At 44.4% G+C, this 18589-nt stretch overlaps 2 protein-coding genes across 6 annotated transcripts in view; one reads left to right on the top strand and one right to left on the bottom strand.

Annotated features, from left to right (window-relative positions):
* LOC146201292 (ubiquitin carboxyl-terminal hydrolase 4-like) overlaps positions 1-3201 on the top strand; it is a 158412-nt gene extending 155211 nt beyond the window's left edge. For all 5 annotated transcript variants that reach the window (XM_084595751.1, XM_084595749.1, XM_084595748.1 and 2 more), the window contains exons 16-18: positions 632-780; positions 1252-1407; positions 2971-3201. In XM_084595751.1, the coding sequence (XP_084451877.1) occupies positions 632-780; positions 1252-1407; positions 2971-3017 (352 nt within the window). In that variant the 3' untranslated portion in view covers positions 3018-3201. The remainder of the gene's footprint in view (positions 1-631; positions 781-1251; positions 1408-2970) is intronic.
* A 5491-nt stretch (positions 3202-8692) lies between these two features.
* The window catches only part of ScsbetaA (Succinyl-coenzyme A synthetase beta subunit, ADP-forming), a 31976-nt gene continuing 22079 nt past the window's right edge, over positions 8693-18589 (bottom strand). Inside the window, exons 7-10 of the mRNA XM_084595744.1 lie at positions 11811-11953; positions 11470-11590; positions 10235-10323; positions 8693-9005 (exon numbers count right to left, since the gene is read on the bottom strand). Coding sequence (XP_084451870.1) covers positions 8931-9005; positions 10235-10323; positions 11470-11590; positions 11811-11953 — 428 coding nt within the window. The 3' untranslated portion in view covers positions 8693-8930. The remainder of the gene's footprint in view (positions 9006-10234; positions 10324-11469; positions 11591-11810; positions 11954-18589) is intronic.

Raw genomic sequence — 18589 nt, 5'->3', positions numbered from 1 at the left:
CGAATGGCATATGCAGTCGTGTGTTCTTCCAGCGATGTCAATATTCATGCAATGAAACTGCACGTGGTGTTATCCGGTGATTTGCAGTCGTTCAAAGTCCACAGCATGACCTGTACAAGAAGAACGAAGGGATGGCAGTCCTACCGTGCCCTCTTACATCATAGATTGTTGCTTCCTCTTCTTTTTCATTACAGTGCCTTTATCATTTTAGATGTGACTTTCTACTTGAGCCCTTTGACTCTTTAAAGCTTCTGTTTTAGCCATAAGTTATTGTGTTATTTTTGTTACCTCCGTCTTTATGTAACTCCCCACCCAGGGCCTTTAAGGATGTAATAAATGATGATGATGATGGATCGAAGAGGAGAAGGCGTGAACACTGTTTATCTGTTTTGTGCTAGTCGTCAAGATGAACATTAAACAACTCACCCAATACAGTACGATGTTAAATGTAGGAAATTGAGCTAAGCGAACTCATGACGCTTGATATCATCACCAGTATGGCGAGCTTGAATTGTGGTGGGGAAACAGTGTAGCCACGTCAACTAGTTGGAAAGGGCTCAGCTTGCATAAAACTCTGTGGAGCATTGGAGTTTTGCCATGCCTACAATGTGCCCTTCAATCCCTTGTGCAGGTTTGTGTTCCATGAGTTGTCGGGGGGGATGAAAGTGGACGAGCGAGTGGAGTTCCCCCTGGAGGGCCTGGACCTGGAGCCCTTTGTTTCGGGACCCTGCCCCGGCCTCCTCCTGTACGACCTGCATGCATACATCTGCCACACGGGAGGTGCGTGATTTCAGCCCGCAAAAAGCACATTCAGGGCAAAACAGTGGCTATTTGCATGAAATGCATAGACTTAGGATGAACTCAGTAAAGTGTTTTTTGAATGTGAAAGCATTAAATTAAAAAGTGAACCTTCCGAGGCATTTTTCATCAGTCAGCATGGGGATGATTGTATAAGCGACCATTGGATCAACCTTTATGAAAAAAGAAGGCAGATTTTTTAACTGTGCATGGTTCATGCTGGAAGTCTTATAAGATGCGTTTCCTTTCATACCAACTCAGTCGCGAGTCTGCGCTTGTGTGTACCTTCGCGTCCTTGTTTTTGTGTGCGCAGTATACTTTGAAAATAAGTTGGAGGATGAAAGTGGTTAGGTGACATCTTAGCTGAATTTGTTGGGGCTAAATGAATGTGTGCGTGGTCTATGGTGCACACTTGAAGCAAGTAGAATAACCCAGTCGTGGTCCTTCCTGCAGGGGTCAACTGTGGCCACTACACGGCGTATACACGCCACTGGACAACGGGTGAATGGTACCACTACAACGATGAGTTGGTCAACAAGCAGCCACCTAAAGACCAGGCACAGGCCTACATTCTCTTCTACCAGCGGCGCAGTGCAGCCACCTCATCTGGTGCGTCCGAATGCTAATCGAGAAGCTGGGTTGGACATGGGTTTGGGCATTTTTAATTGTGAAATGCTGTTAGCACCCATTGTTGGCCTGCCACTGGGGAGCACACGATGCCGAACTGGAGGAGAACACAAGGGCTAAATGAAACTTTGTCTTGGTGCCCACATGCTGTGTGGAGCAGCAAAGCGTCAACAAATGTCCTCCTCACCAGTTTTGTGGAGCAAAACTGAAAAGGCACAAAACTATTGCACTCCTCGGTAGACACCTCAAATGCACCGTCAACATGGAAGCGAACCTAAATGAACTGTAGGAAAACTGAAAAGGCACAAATCACCTCAAATGTCCTTGAGCACGGTAGGCCTCTCTTTCAATTCATTTCATGCTTACATCTACCGAGATATTTTCTTTTTTTCTTCATGCCGGAACTTATTCTGTCTCATGTCTCGGGGGAATTTAGCAACTGCTTACTGCCATATTTACCCTTTTATAGTTTAACCTCATTAAAGTGCTGTACGAATCGAATATCTTTGTTATTCGATTCGTATTCATATTCGAAACTCTTACGAGCAACTCCTTTCTCAGCAGAGTGCTCTAGCTTGATCTTCCAATGTGAGTCACATCTCGGTGAAAATTCTAGCCAATGATTTAGACACTTCCGAAGGTTGCAGAATCTTTTTGGTTTGAGAAATATCGGCAGTTGACAATGGGCATCGGCGTTTGCCCAAGTGTGCATATCACTGTACGTTGTGGCATCGTCTGCAATCAGATTAATGCTCACAATGTCTTATGACAGTTCATCGGAATTTGAATCGGAGTATTTAGACAGTGGCAGTGATGATGATGTTAACATTTACATGGTGTCCTTCCAGCAACATTTCGCTGGATCACCAACAAAATGTAGTAAGCATGTACTGTGACAAAGAAGTAGGTAGTATACTAATTGGCTTTAATGGAAGAAAAAAAAATGATGCTAAACTTTGTATGCATGTGATGCTTGTACAGCAGCCCACATCTACTTCTTCAGGAACTTGTATGTCAAGAACTTATTGCTGGCTTCGAAACATCCCCCGTGTACCTTGTACAGGGTAGACCAATCTTAGTGCAAACATGCGTGGTCGCTTTCTTCACAGCGCCATTGTGTCTGACCTGGCCGCGCATAAAGTGAGTAGTCCGGCCATGTGAAGCACTAGCTCCATCTGTGCCTGCACTACTTTGCTTTGATGGACAGTCTCGTCAAACGCAATAGTGTTTAAAAAAGTGTGTTCACACTGAGATGTGTAAGTCTACAGTGTTAACTGCGTGCAAGCAATGGGAACGCAAGTTGTAAAGTGCCTATTCAATCGCAGTTTGGCACCAGGATGCAACTTCATCTTCAGGAACCGTATGCGATTCACTCTGTAGGGGTCAATCTGTTTTGATTCAGACATCCAGCTACAATAGAACAGTGCCATAAGTGCCGAGGCTTTTCTACAGCGTTTAGCCACGGTTCCTTCATTGTTAAAGAAATGAAACTCCATTAGGGTGGACAGAGAAAGGAGCAGTGATGCTGGTGCCTTAATTTTACAGCGATGGTTGGTTGGCCGAAGGATCGTGCCTCTATCAGGATGGTGTAGGCTGAGAAGGGATTCAGTGAACAAGTGCGCCCTGCCAGCCTCTACTACCTAGGACTGGACCCTCCCCTAGGGACTTGCTGCTGTGTGCCTGGGCCCACTTTGGCCACAGGCCTTTTTTGGCCTGGTGTTTCTTTGAGAGTTTGAATATGCCTGGAAAAATAAAGATGAATGTAATTTAACTAGCGATCTGACCCTGTCTGTCAACTTCTTGGGCACGCAAAAGCAGTAGCTGCATGCAGGCCAGCTTGTGTGGGTGGTACTCTGTGCTGCTATCCTCAAAGTCAGAAAGGGAGTCTAAGAAGAGGGGCTGGTTGGTTCACGTTGGGATGGAACGACGAAAATAGTGCTTACAGACGGGACAGCAGCGCAGGTCCTTCTCTGCTGTCATTGCAAATATGAAGCACTGCATGACACTGAACAGAAGCACACCGGACGAGCACCACTTCTATGTGAGGCCAAACACCCCGTGTTCTTTAGTATCCTTCTCAATGATAAACCACTAGCACGCACTTGGCTGAATCCTTTCAGTGTGTTTGTCAGTTGCATTTAAAACTTTTCGGAGCAGCGTACGCCGCCTGATCATCCCAAAAGCTGAACATTTCAAGGCCAAGGCTTGAATATTTGTATTGTAGTTCACTCAAGGAAATGTCCCTCCCTGGACAGGCAATGGACCTTGTCCAGTGTGCTTCTGGCCAATGTTTCATCTTTGGGTGTTGCTTTTTAAATATAAACTCGCCACAGTAGGAACAGAGTGAAGGGATAAGTAGTATCTCAAAAAAGGGCCAGGGCCCGTATTCGAGTTTGCGTTGTTATCGTGTCGCTATCTCCCCTACCTTGAGTCACCTGACTGGCGAAAACGCTGGAAAATGATGTTGCCTCCTCTTTCGGTTCCACAGTGGCAACACCTAGTTCCGGCGTTTCGACCAATCAGATGACTCGGAGGTCACACGAGATAGCGACACTTCGATAACGACGCAAACTCGGAATACGGGCCCAGCACTGCATTCTGCCATAACGTAGCACACTGTTTGCAACTCTGGATGATGTGCAAAAGGAATGAAATTCTCTCAACTACCAAGAGAAACACCCTGAAGGACACGGCATGACAGAAACTGGGACTTTATTACGCAGGTGTCCAGTCAGTGTAAAAGAAAACACGTTCGGTATTGCAGCATTTCCAAGTTGTGCTTACCAGTCATGCTGAAAGGCTTGGCTTCGAGCATTTCTATGATGCAGCTGCCAGCGGTCACCTTTTTTCGTTCAGATGACCTCCTCGGACTCTCGAGCTCAGTTAGGTAGCGTTGACTCTTGGGGTACGAATTCTTTGTGAACCGTACCCTTGGTGTCGCAAAAGACAAACGGCATGGTTTTTGGTTTTAACTTCCTCATGCTGAACATGGACAGGATTCAAAAATGGGGACCACCATAATTCTCTATGTACAGTCGTGAGCAAAAGTGGTATACAACAAGCAGCCGGTGGCGGAGCTCAGGAAAACTGCATAGCGGAAGCAACAGGGACGACGACATGTGCATCGCGATAAAATGGAGCATCGCCACGATTGTCTCGATTTTTTACGCCAGAATAGTAATTTTCCGAAATGTAGCCAGATTTAAGCTAGATTTCACCAAAATAGCTAGATTTGTAGCTAGATTTTGAAGAAAGGAGCTAAAACAGCTACTCGTAGCTAAACTAACTTTCTTGGTAGCTAATTGAGTCCAAAAGTAGTTAAATTGGCAACACTGATGCATCAGCGCCGCTACGCAGCCACTCGAACAAAATCCGTTCACATTTGTGGCGCCACTGCTGGCGTGGGCTCGGCTCGGCCCACTGCACCCTTCTAGTACACTTTACCTAAGCATAAAGAAATAGTTCTAAATGACAGCAGTGGCACGGCTATCCGTCCATCACAGTGTCCTCAGGCACGCAATTTTTACAGCAATCGCCCGTTTCCCTCCCTTCTTTTAATTCGGTGCAGTATCCATTAATGGACTCAACTGTGATTGACAGCCTTGGTGTGCAAAGGGTAATTGATAATTTAAAGGTTTCATCGCCTTCAGGAATCAACAACATAAACTCCTAGTTTTTAAAGAATACAAGTGTTCATTTTTCTATTTACCTCAGTGCACCGTTTTTGCAATCTTTGCATTCAGGACAGCTGCCCAAGGACTGGATGGTGGGCAAGGTGGTACCAATATTCAAGTCTGCTGATGCTCATTGTGCTCTGAACTACAGACTCATATCATTAACTATAGTGTCCCATGCAAACTTGAAATTCCTTGAAGATAATTTGTTTTTTCCTCATCAGCATGGCTTTCGTAATCATTTTCTTGTGAGACTCATTTCCTTCACCCATGACTTATTTGATGCATTAGACGGAGGGCTTTTCATTCACTGCTTATCCTTGGATTTCAAGAAAGCTTTTGGCCTCGTTAACCATCAGCTACTTTGTTTTAAGCTCAGCAAACTGAACATAGACCCGAATATTTTTTCATGGATCAAGTGTTTTTTGTGTAACAGAAGTCGGTTCGTCACTGCAAATAACACCGATTCATTGTTTCTTAACTTCAGGAGTACTTCAAGGTTCGGTACTGGGACCATTATTGTTTCTGAAATACATCAATGATCTGCCTAACTGTATTAACTCTACAATCAGGCTTTTTGCAGATGATTGCATAATTTACCAAGTAATTAGTTTCATTTCAGACCCACCTATACTTCAGTGTGACTTAAATAAGGTATCTAGTTGGTGTAACCGTTGGCACATGACACTAAATGCTAATAAATGTAAGGTTATGTGCATTTCACATCGGACTGCTACTGTTAATCCTAGTAGCTACCAAATCTCAGGCACTGTGCTGGAACAAGTAACCAAGTATAAATATTTAAGCGTTCATATAATTGCTAAACTATCATAGCATACGCATATCGATTATATTATTAACAATGCTAACTTCAGGCTTGGTTATTTGCGTCGTAACTTTTCTATATAATTTCTATATAATAGTTATAATACGTGTGTTCTGTGTGGGATCCGACTTAACTAATCAATTAGAATCACTACATAATCGTAGTGCTCGTTTTATTTTGTCTAACTTTTCCCGCACTGCTAGTGTAACTGCAATGAAATACACTTTGAACCTGCCTAGCCTTTCCCTTCGTAGAAAACTCTCCCGAATCCTAACATTTCGCAATATTTACTATCACAATTACCAGTTAAAAGGGGACTTTCTTTCAGAGCCATCGTTCATATCACCTCGCATCATAGTCATAAGGTACGCATTCCATACTGCCGGACAAATGCATATTTTAGCTCATTTATACTGAAGACAGCCAGCGATTGGAACCACCTGCCCACCTTGGTTGCAGATATTTCTGGCACATATTTAACGGCTGAAAACTAAGCTGTTTCAGTAATAAGGCCTTATTTAATCTGATCTTGTATTTTGCATACTTTCAACTCTTTTTTTGTTGTTTGTTGTTGCTTTTCTGCATTATAACCTTGTTTTTATTCCACTCCCTTCTGTATTGTCCCCCAGAGCCTTGAAGGTATTTTAATAAATAAATAAATAAATATGCGCACCATGTAAGGAGAGCGGCCGTGCTCATCACAGCACCAGTACAGGCTGCAGAAAATTGAGTCTTCTGATCGAAGTCATCGCATGGTACGAGGTTGACTGACAGCGTGAAAACGAGGCAAGAAAAACTAAGCAGGTGGCCAAGATGCCCGAAGAACGAGAGGAACGTCTTGTGAAAAGACGCTGCTAAGCCACTCAACGAAGACGACGGTGTGAAGAACAGCACAGGGTGAATACACGGGTACCTGGCGGTTAACCAACCACTACTTCCAACTGTCTTTTAGTGCCTCTGCTACACGTGCGTTTGAGGTGGAATTTGTGGTCAACCAGCTTGGTTACATGTGTAATGTGTAAAACTAATTGCTGGGCTAGTTGGTGCATTACTCATAAAAGGAAAGGTTCGCAGCACCAACAAAGACACATGGGACAGGTGCCGACTCCAACTTCTTTTTCGAAACAACATCAAATTGAAACTTCTTCAAAAAACAAATGCTCCCACACCGTCGGCAACATATGTATGCCAGTTTAAGCCTTCCCTATCTAAATAAAATTCAAAAGACGACTTTTTCCACTAAATGATACTGAGGTGTCACTGATGCATTCCGATCCTAGCCTTTTTAAATAAGAGACTTCGAGCAACTCATGGGCAAGAGTGTCTCAGCTCCAGCTTAAAATCGTAATTTCTGTTAAATTTGGTTCACACTTTGGCTTGAAATCGCACGACTAACAATGGGCGGTTAGATGTAAATTCGCCTATTGCCAGTAGTGCGATTTCAAGCCAAAGTATGAACCAAAGTTCACAGAAATGAGGATTTTAAGCTGGAGCAGAGACACTCTTGCCCATGAGTTGCTCGAAGCCTCTTATATAAAAAGGCTAGGATCGGAATGCATCAGTGACACCTCAGTATCATTTAGTGGAAAAAGTCGTCTTTTGAATTTTATTTAGATAGGGAAGGCCTAAACTGGCATACATGTGTTGCCGACAGTGTGGGGGAGCATTTGTTTTTTGAAGAATTTTCAATTTGATGTTGTTTCGAACAAGAAGTTGTAGTCAGCGCCTGTCCTATGTGTCTATTTGTTGGCGCTGTGAATCTTTCCTTTTATGTGTAATGTGTACGATAGACTATGGCACAAGAAGGACTTGACGCCGGGACACCTGTGTATGCAACTCTACAGTAAGTGTTCTCTGAGTGGACTGCTGAGACTAAGTTTAGCGAGCATGCGCGCAACGTGTACAGCTTCGTTGGTTAAGAAGGTCCCCGTATACAGTGGTGTCAGCCATGGGTATCCGTATGTGCCGTGGTTGATTTCACCTACAATCCCCTTTGTGCAGATCCGATGTTTAATGAATTGGCGCAACGGCCCGTTCGGCATTAAGGGTTCGGCGGTTAAAGTTCCGGTCAGTATGGATGAGATGCGTCCACATACACACAGACAGTACATGCACGAGTAAAACCAGGTCTAACCATTGCTTTCGCCATGTTATATCATGGCCTAGCTGAGCTAAGCAACCAGCAATTCTGTTTTTTGCTACCCATGGTCACAAAAACATTTTTTAGGGTCTCTTTTGTGCCGTAGGGCCCTGTAGATTCAAAACCTATTGTTTTCTGAAATTGTTTTATACAATATTTTTGCAGCTGTGATCTTCATGTCTCTCCTTGAATAGCAAAAACAAGCACATATCCCAAGGCTGAGGATTCCAAATATTCCGTTGCTGCTCCATAGGAATGCCAGCAGAATTTGCTTAAGGGATAGCCCCTTGAACACCTACCCTCCCTCTGTCCCTAGCAGTGGCATTCTCAACTCTTTCCACAATGCGGCCTCACCATTCGAGCCGATTTCATCCACCATGCTCTAAACCCTACCACCTTGGTGAAGTGTTTCGTCACGCAATGCTGACCATGTCACTTTCCTAAGAGAAGTAACCCTGTGCGCTGCAACACTGCCTGTGGGGACTTGCCCATGCCTCGCATGTGGCACATTTTGGTGAGTGTTCTGCACAGGTGCCCGCACACTGGTGGACATTGTGGCCACTGCGCCTGCTTATCCAGCCAGCCAGCTATGCATCACTGCAGCATCATCCAAAGTGACGAACAAAGTCAGGGAGTGTGTCTGGTCGGCCTGGACAATTTATTTGAAGCAAAGCTGGCTAGTGCAGCTGCAAGCAACTATACTGCACCAACACAACAAGTTGCAGGTGATGAAGCAGACTCCAGCTGCCATGAAACAGGAGTGTGGTCTGCTGTGTAGGCAAACCTTGCCTAAAGCTCGTCATGTAGCCCCCCTGCTTTTGGTAAGAGCAGAGGACATTACATATAAATTAGGGAAGGTGGAGGACTACAGCGGCAGTTCAAACTTGACGTCCACCGAGGCTGATCGTGCAAGGCCCACGATGGTTGACAGGCGCACCACCTGCAGGGGTGAGCAGAAGAGCAGAGCAGTCAGTTGTGATGCAGTGGAACCCTATCTGGGCCCCCAGCAGTAAACGAATTGGTCATGTGCCGATCCATGGCACAGTGCAAAACTGTGGGAGACACTTAAGCCCCGCCTTTTAAGTGCATGACGCAACAGCGTACGCTACCAGCCCACATATAAATCCCGCTTTAACCAAGCTGTATGGACATGCCTGTGTGGCCTATGGGTAACATGAATTCAAGGGTCCGGGCAGGCTGATTCAGATATCAGCCACCATATAGAAGAGAGGCCAGAGTTGGCAATTCCTACCAAAAGTAATGCCACGCAACTCTATGTCCAGTCAGTGTCAGCTGTCAGTGCCATGCTCATTATTTTTTGCAACACAAGACAGCGGTGCCTACTGCCAACTGTCAAGTCGATCGTAAGCCCATGGCCTTCTTACCTCGTGTGCCTTCGTTTCATGCCATGCTGTCGGCATTACTACTAGTATTCTCCTGTGACCAACAATAGCTTTAAATGCTCATTTTAATGAAGAGTAATCAGCTAGAAATTGTTCTGTTCTCTGCTTCTAAAAAATGGAATGCACGCCTTGCATCGGCTGAACTGGCAGAGTCTGCCACACCTGCTTCATGCAAAGCCAACGCTACAATGAATCCTGAAAGGGCATACTATTCTTAGTTCCTTGCACCAGGGCTGCTAGTCTCAAACAGAACTTGGGCAGCTGCAATGGTTCTCAGAAGTGCACCACTCCGCCGCTGTGGCACAGTTGTTAAGGCATTTGACTTCTGTGCCCAAGAATGCGGGATTGAATCCCGGCCGCAACGGTCGTCAATGAAGGTGAAAAGCAAGGTGCCCATGAGCTGTGTGATGTTGGTGAATGTTAAACCTCCACTACAGAGTCTGTCAGCCAGAGTTGCTTTGGTACGTTAAACCTCACAAATTAAACAACCTGAAGCCAAAACTATAGAACTGCAAAACTCAATTATCAAGTGCTGGAAAATTTCATGCTTACTAATGTTATCCACACAGTTCCAAAGCAAAACTACACATTCAAAATTTCCGCTCCCCATTTGTTTACGTTAATAGCATTTCTTTCTGACTTTCGAGACTGTGCCAGGTTACACAGTAAGATGCTTCTCGAAGAAGATGAAGCCCACATGATTCAAGTATGGTTCTCCTCTTTTATGGGTGCAGAGAGAGTTTACCATGTGAGTCCCCTCCCTTACCATCTTGGCAGCCTCGTCCAGGTTGTCGCAGGCCAGGATTTTGAGCTTGCTGGTGGCGATCAGAGCCTTAGCCTCATCCACCTGGGTGCCTGCACACACACACCCTAGGTAAGAAAAATAACCGCACCATTCCAGTGCAAAGTTGACAAACCACCCACTTCTAATGGCAAAGTTCACGCAAATGGCAAAGTTCACGGAGCCAGCACAAGCAGTGTGCAAATGCTCCCCAATAGTGGAATATGGCCCCTGATTGCAGGTACCTGTTTAGTCTTCAGAGTATATTTGTGGCACTTGGGTGCAAATTTTCAACACTAGAGGGTCGAAGCAGGAATATCACAGGATGGTTGTGCAGTGCGAATATTTGAGTTGTGGTTTGACAAGAAAGGACTTTAGCGAGATGCATTGTTTTTTTTTTTGCAAAGTCAGACAGCTGCAGGCGGATAGGGAATTTGCCCAGGCCTGCAGTGATACCTCTGAAGTCACTTCTTTAAAAAACTCGCTCTGACATTGCATCCATTTAGTGTCCTCCGCTATTGCCATGACCTCCTTGCACAGTAGCCACCCTCTGCCCCCCCTTTGCCATAACCCACTCCTTCCACTGTAGCCGCCCTCCAGGTGCACATTTCTTTGCTCTCTACATAACCTCTTTTTCCATGGTAGCCACTTTACGCTCAGTCCAAAATAAGTACACTGTGTGTCTGTCTTACTCTGTGGTCCTCATCTTTCTCAGCACTTTCATGATCAACATACGCACATGTTGACAAAAAGTACATGGATACTGCATGCTAGAAATGGGACATCTCGCACTGTTTATCCTAGCATCTGAAATTGCAGGCCGCACCTGACAGCAGAGCTTCAAAAAGTGAATAGTTTTTATACGCATTTTTCGGGTGTCTATAAATTGTTGCGCCATTTGGAGGCAGTCAACAGAATTTTTTTTCAATTGTCATTGTCCTTTGGAAATTATTTTCTTTCTTCGTTTCCATCTTAATTGACTCTACGGCAGTTACCTCTAAGAATTCTTGCTACTGCAAGTCTTCAATTAATTTTATTTTTCAGGTGGTTGCGTATTTATCAACAACCTGAAAGTTTGCAACTTAGACGCAGTTTCCCTTAATGAAAAGGGATGCCGCCACTATTCGCATACACCCGAATTTTAACCAGTCAAACCCATCATTTTTTTTATATGGGCCCCATGGGAACTTTTGCAGCTGGCAGTATTCTATCTGACATACCTTGCAGCCGGACCACAATGGGAATCTTGAGGTCAAGCGTCTCGGCTGCCTGGATGACGCCCTCTGCAATGATGTCACACCGCATGATGCCACCAAAGATGTTCACCAAGATGGCTTGGACCTGCAACGTGGCGCATGCTGTGGGATGGATCCATACCAGGAATAATGGGATGCCAAAATGATGTGTTTTAAGTGAACTGAAGCTGACAGCACATTATGTTTTTTTTTTATATATATATATATAGCCTGTTCCATTTTTGGTCAGCTGAAATTTGTGTGCTGCAACAGAAGCTGCAGTGTGGTGTCAGCAAATAGAATGGGCACTGTAATTTGCTCCTCACCTTCTGGTCCGAGGTGATGAGCCGAAAGGCCTCAGTGACCTGCTTGGCTGTGGCACCTCCGCCCACATCCAAGAAGTTGGCTGGGCTGCCACCATGTAGCTTGATTATATCCATGGTCGCCATGGCCAGTCCCGCACCATTCACTGCAAGGCAACATGTCACAGCTGAGCTGGCACGACACAATTCCTATCTTGTAAAACAGTGCATGGACACAGGACTAAAAAGAAGGAAAAGACCCACATGGAGCTGTTTTATAAAAACATGCATAACCAACTCGCTCAAACTTCCGTTCTACTACAATTCCTTTCGTCTGCTGCATGGTGCTGAAATTGCAGCCAGTGAAGCCCCCTGCCGGGGTCTCAAATAAGTCACCCATATGGAAAAAAACAGCCATGCTTTCTATATGTGACCCAGGCAGCAAGGTCACATATCGTATTCCACAAATTTCGTCAAATCTGTCTGAAGGCAGCAAATCTTATCACCCAAGGAACAGCAGCTAAGGTGGCCCTTACACAAGAGCAGGAAGAGTTGAGAAGCATTTTTGAAGGCAATATCAGCAAGTGTGGAAAAGGGGCAAACACCAGTTGGGTTGCATAGCATCACCAGCACACAGCGGGCAGGGAGGGTATTTTTGCAAGACATGAAAGAGAACCGTGGTGATTTCTCTATGCCTGCTTCCCATGGCTGGGTGGTGTGAGAGGCAGTGGGGTCTGTTCCTGTGCAGGCACAGCTGGCAGGACAGTGGCGGTCGGCTGAAGAAGCAGGATGACTCTGTGGCACTATTTTTCATAAGACGAAATAATGCTTGCAATAATGAGAGCTCCACAAATCAACAAGGGGGCCAATTGGTCCTCCTCCTGGTCAGAAACCACTTGCCAGGTACCTCCTCCCCCTGCAGTCACTGGCAGTATGTTGGAACAGCAAAAGCTCCTTTTGTCCCTTGCCCTGCACCAGTTATGCGAAACAATATCCACAGAAAACTGTGGCATCTCAAGTTTTTCAATCTATTACGTCACAAAACCCTAAGGCAGCCACAGAGGGAGGAGTGAATTACGTTATAGGACTTTAAAGTGATGCATGCTAATTAATAAAACTTTGCAGTGAAGAAATTTAGAAACATATCTTAAGATTCCAAGCCAGGGCTAGCAACTTCAGTGTGCCCCGGCCTTTAAGTGAGGTTTACTAAACAAGCAGTCAGGCTTGAGGGAGTCCTTGACTGCGCAATTCTCAGAAAGAATACCAATAATTAGAGGGCCTCTTAGATGTTTCTTAAGAGGAGAATGGCAAAAGCCTACCTTTCCTCTCCTATCATTTGCCTCCCATCGTTAGCCTATCGTTGGCATTCGTTGCAGGGCTACATATAATCATAACTGGTTTACAGGAAAGGAGAGGCGCAGTATCTATCACACTTTCTCCGGCAAGTGTGACTTTGGATGGTACACCATCGCTCCTGTCGTGTGGCACGCGTTCAAGTGTGGCATTGCAGATGGCAGGGCCACATCCTGCCTCGGTCAATCAGAATGCCGCAAAAGCCGGACACACTTTGTCCCAGATAGCATAGGCCATCAAAGGCTTCCACCTTGAAATGATAATAAACATGCAGAAGACACCCAAAAATATCATGTTGAAATTAAGCATGCACTACATCACTGACTTGTCACATATCTACTAGTTCATATCTTGCAAAAATACCCTCCAACAATGGTACTACGTGGAATGCCAGCTTGGGTGGTTTCAGTGCATTGCAGCAGTGTTGCGTGGAAATGGCCAATCAAAATGAAAGCTGTTTCCTCCGTGACAGCTGACTTGTGCTAGCAAAGCTTAAAGCAGGATGACAGACAAGAGGATTGACAGCTTGCAGGACACCTGGCTACCAATCCTGCACGCTACTATATCCTGTGTGATGCCATTGGCTCAAACCTACCAGCTACCTGTGCAGTGCAGTGCAGTGAAGCCTGCTGTCTGCCACTGCAACAGACAATGCGTGGCACGAGGGAATACCACAAATTTTTGTAATGTTTGCTTATGTGCAATGTGACTCTGTCACTTTGTTCGTGGCATGAAATGCAACCGACACTGTTTCTATGTTGTTCAAAGTCGTTATGATTGCTTTTTGTGCCTCATTTCAGAATTTCTTTGTCAGCATCACCAGAAGTGAGTTGAAATAAGATTATGTTTCAGTGCCCTGTCAGTTTGCACATCTGCTGAGCGTCTTACTTCCCTTGGTCACTGTATGGGTCACAGTTGAGGTGTGTTGTAGAAGCCTTAAAGGTCCATCTTTCAGTATGGGCAGTTCCGTAGGGTGTGGCTGGCTTCACAGCACTGAGAGCACAGATGGCAGCTGTTGGAGGAAGCCCTCCACACGCTGCATTTCCTACAGGGAAGAAACTGCGAGCCACTTTCGTCCTGGCTGATTCCAAGAACCTCCTTTCACCTGGGGGCCAAGAAGATTTTGAGAGGGGAATTGAAGATTCTCTATCCCTTTTCAATTTTCAACCTTTGCGCCTTGATCCGTTGCAACTCCCACGCATCCATTTAGTGGTTCATGTATTTTGTACGGTCTATCGGCCACATTGCCTTCAGTGCGATCACCAGCTCTGCGGCAACTTTGGTGTCGTGTCACCTATAATTCTTGATGTATTAGTGATGTCAGTGTAACAACAGCTACGACAATATTTGGTTTGTACACGTGGCTTCTGAAATGACAAAGAGTGCAGAGAGACCAGAATGAGTACAGCCCCGTTGCCTGTGTACACTATCTCGGGCGCCATTGATCATAGTAGCAGTTTGAATCATGTACTCAACAGCTGCTGAATCAGTCATAGTCTATGGACTGCAGTAGAGGAGGCGTGTCATGAGAATTGATTATGCAACTGTATGTCAGCTGATTTCTACTGGCATCTGTGTTAGCATGGAGTAAAGGCTGTTGCTGCATGGTAGTAGTTGGTGTTTATGTGTTTACACAATGCTCATAATTTTTCTTTTAGGTAGATCGCATGTGTATAGCATGCATTCAGTATGTACAGTATGACAGTGCACGTGTTGCGTAAACACAGTATGCCCAGAATGATTGTGTATGTAATGTATGAGCTCAGTATGCATGAAATGATGTACCATCGATGTCAGCTGCACGGTTTTCAATAGGTTTACAGTGTAATGCATTGACACATTTAGTTTTGTATTGTACATTTTGTGCATGGATAACTGCTTTAGGCCTTAAGGTGGCGGTCCCACTCCAGCGGGGAAGAGACAACATTTTTGGTGATATTCATACGCCCACTGCGCCTCACTCGTTTAGTTTATAAATGTAACTTTAATATATTTGTAAAGTTTATTTCCTCTCCTTTATAGTGGTGCATTTGGTTTATAAATAGCTACAACGATGTTTAAGCTGTAAAGGAAAACACAAAGGTAAGAAACGGCTTTTCAGCTCTACTTGTCTCGGGAAAAGCAAAATTGTGCAAAATCTTTTGCACCTAGAAAAAAACCGTTCGAGGTATTTTCAGACTAGATGTTATTGAACAAAGTTAAGCATTTTTATTACTGTGTATCGCATAGTTTATTAGCCACGTGCCTGTGAAAAGTGTATAAAACAGGTAATTATACATACAATAACTTTCAAGATATGCATTCTGCTGCGGAGATTTTTTGCCCAGTTGGAGGTCGTACATAGTTCGCTTTTTCCTGAAAATATCATCTGTCAGCTTCATTTAGTGTAAAAGTTATTTGTGATCAAACTTAGCGTTTTTGTAAAATGGCTAAAAGTAAATGCTAAACTGATCAAGTAATAAGCTTTTATCTGTGCTGAAATTTCGTGTGGAAAAACTTTACACCTCACTGTCAGAGGATAAGCATCGGTTTTGTTCTACGACTCTCGAGGAATGTGCACTGTCAGGGTGATTTCAGCTAATTTTTTCGTAGTTCACTTGAAGCGCGCGAGCTCTTCATTAAGTATTTTAAGCATGATTGAAATGCTCCATGGCTTGTTTGTTTCTGGCGAACATAACTTGAAGGTTCGGGCTTTCGTTCCTTTATTCAAACACTAACAATTATCAACTACAAAGTGTACAAAAAGCAAATAATAATGAAATAACAGAGCCACGTATAATAAATGTAGTAGGTAGCGCCATCTATGAAATTTTATGTGCACTAAAATGTCGCAGTTCAGAAAAATTACGAGGATGGCGCCACAAACACCCTGAATCGAGGGGTATTTACGAGAGGGCAAATCAGTCGATATTGTCGACCATAAACCCTGACTGCTCATTGGAGGGTCAAATTCTAAAGTTAAAGCTCAGCTACTTTGGTCATCTGATGAGAAGAGAGGAGTCGCTGGAGAAAGATTTGATGCTGGGAAAGGTTGAGGGTCGCCGAAGAAGGGGTAGGCAGCGAACGCAATGGTTAGATGGCATCCTCGAGGCACTGCAGATGAAGTTATGTGATGTTGGGAAGATAGTGAGAGACCGGAAAGCGTGGCGTGACATGGTCCATAGGGTCACGAAGAGTCGGACACGACTGAACGACTGAACTGATTGTGCTTCTACGTTTTCCCTCTGCCCTTTCCTTTCCATCGGGCGAGAGAGGTTGACACTAGCGAGTCGGGTCGAGTGGTCGGGTCGAACTGAGGTGCAGGTGCTTCGCGCACTCAGGTGCTTCGCGCATGCGCAGTAGCGCTACTTGAAAATGGTCCCTTGACAAATGTACACTTGCTTGCTTTAAGATTTATTTATCGCCTCGAATTAGGTGTGTCATACTGTTTGTGTGCCGAAACGTTGCCAGCTAAGGCTCTCGCGCGTGCAGCTGAGGTGCGCCCCGGCTACAATGAACACTGTACCCTGGCGAACGAAACGTGCTTCTTGTCCAGTACAAGTAGTGGCTTTCGTTATCGTTTCTAGCTTTTTTAGTAACACACATGATATATGCTTGTGTTTGGCAAAAGCAGGCATCTTTCTGCTCATGGGGCTACCTCGCTCGAGAAGCGAATAGCCGCTAACATGGGGAAACCGACGAACAAAGGAGGCCTCTTTCCTTCCTCAGAAACGACTAAGCAGAATGAGCAATTCAAAGAACAGTGCTGTCATAATTTCAACCTAGTAGCTAGAGATACATCCATACAATGCGAAATCTCTGCATTCTTATTATCGAGTCAGTCTTACGCTCGTTAGAGGGTCGGTATCATGCAAACCCTCAAAGGAAAAATAAAGCTTGATGCTATGGAAATTATCAAATGAGGATAAGAGGTTATGTGCCGCATAAATTTATTGCATGATATGAAGATTTTACGAGTTCAGAACAAAGATAGAAACGGTAAAAGAAATAGTAAAATTCTGCTTCGCTCTGCACACATGATAAAGAATGCATCGGCTGCTAAAGTGTAGTTTATTTACTGGTATCAGCCCAACTGCATTGCTGTTTGTTTATTTTCCATATCTTAGGCAGGACAGGAAAAACACATGTTACAAAAGTGTGAATAAATTTGACTTTGCCGCCGCAGCCGAGGGACGAAAAAAAAAATGGTTGGCAGGGTCGTAGTTGCTTGTAGTCTTGGATAAAGCCCCTCTTGGAGCGCCCCTCGCGCCGCGCTTTTATCACAAACAACGGCACGGCGCTGGACAAAGAAGAATTTGGTACTAAGCGTTTCAGTGCAAGCAGCAAAAAAAAAAAAACAGTTCGAACCCGAACGCTGTCAGAGCTGGTTATTCCTCGTCTTAGCTCCGCCAGCCACAAAGCTATCTTCAGATGTTCGTGGTGTTAGCATATATTGTGAGGGTGTGAAATTTAGACTTTTTTTTTTTTTTTCAGTGGCAAGAAGAAAAAATATCTTCCCCTTTCTACGATAAAATGAATAGTAGGGCACGGAACTATAACACTGCATAAATTAATATAATATAATTTCAAAGAGCGTCTCCCTAGGAGAAATTGCACGCATACTTGCACTCTCTGCCACTTTATTGGTACAGATAAAATGTTTCGACAGTCTGCCAAGTGCAACTTGAAAACCTGAACAACTTGAAAACCTGCAACTTGAAAACCTGAAAACCTGAAGTTCCTATATAGCGCAAGCAGTGCAGGCTCCAAAGAAAAGGAGAAAAAATGATGTAGTGGGCGGCCGAAGATAATCACTAGCGTTTCAGTCATGTTTCTTTTTTTTTTTTTTCCGAATGTTGTGTTCCGGTGATGATAGTGAAGGTAGCGTGCCGCAGTAGCTGCCGGGGACTTTTTCGGTGAATGGGCAAGTAGGAAACAGCCATGTGAAGCTTCTTCACTACTAAAATGTAATGTTGAATCGGGTTTTGTCACTGCGTTTCCGTCATTCCCTTCACTAAAAATCGAAAAGAAAAAAAAAAAACGATGAGGCTCAACGCTGCTGAACCGAATGTCGAGCTTTAGCTCTAATGAGAGAAACCACTGTAATCAAGAGTTCGACGAAATGCAGTCTGACAGGTGGTGGCATAAAAAAATATACAGGGTCACTGACCAAGTCAGTTTCATGAAAACGTACTAACGTTTCGGAAGCCCTACAGCTTCGTTGTTCACAATGGATAAATCAGACAAAAAGCATTCGTTTATATCCTCTTCAAATACTTTGACTTGATCAGTGGCCCTATATATATATATATTTTTTTATGAGAGAAAACACTGAATTGGTTTCCCGTTTGATGCTTTTATTTGCGCTTATTTTATTTATTTTATAAGTGCATGATGTCCCGTCCTCTTCCTAGCTAATTCCGCTTCGTGAAGGGGGATATACCGCGGATTGTCCGAAGCATTACGGCGTC

The sequence above is a fragment of the Amblyomma maculatum genome, chromosome 2 (genome assembly GCF_055883805.1).
Source record: "Amblyomma maculatum isolate TAMU_Amacu chromosome 2, ASM5588380v1, whole genome shotgun sequence".
NCBI classification, from domain to species: Eukaryota; Metazoa; Arthropoda; class Arachnida; order Ixodida; family Ixodidae; genus Amblyomma; species Amblyomma maculatum.
This window is presented reverse-complemented; position numbering and strand designations above follow the sequence as displayed.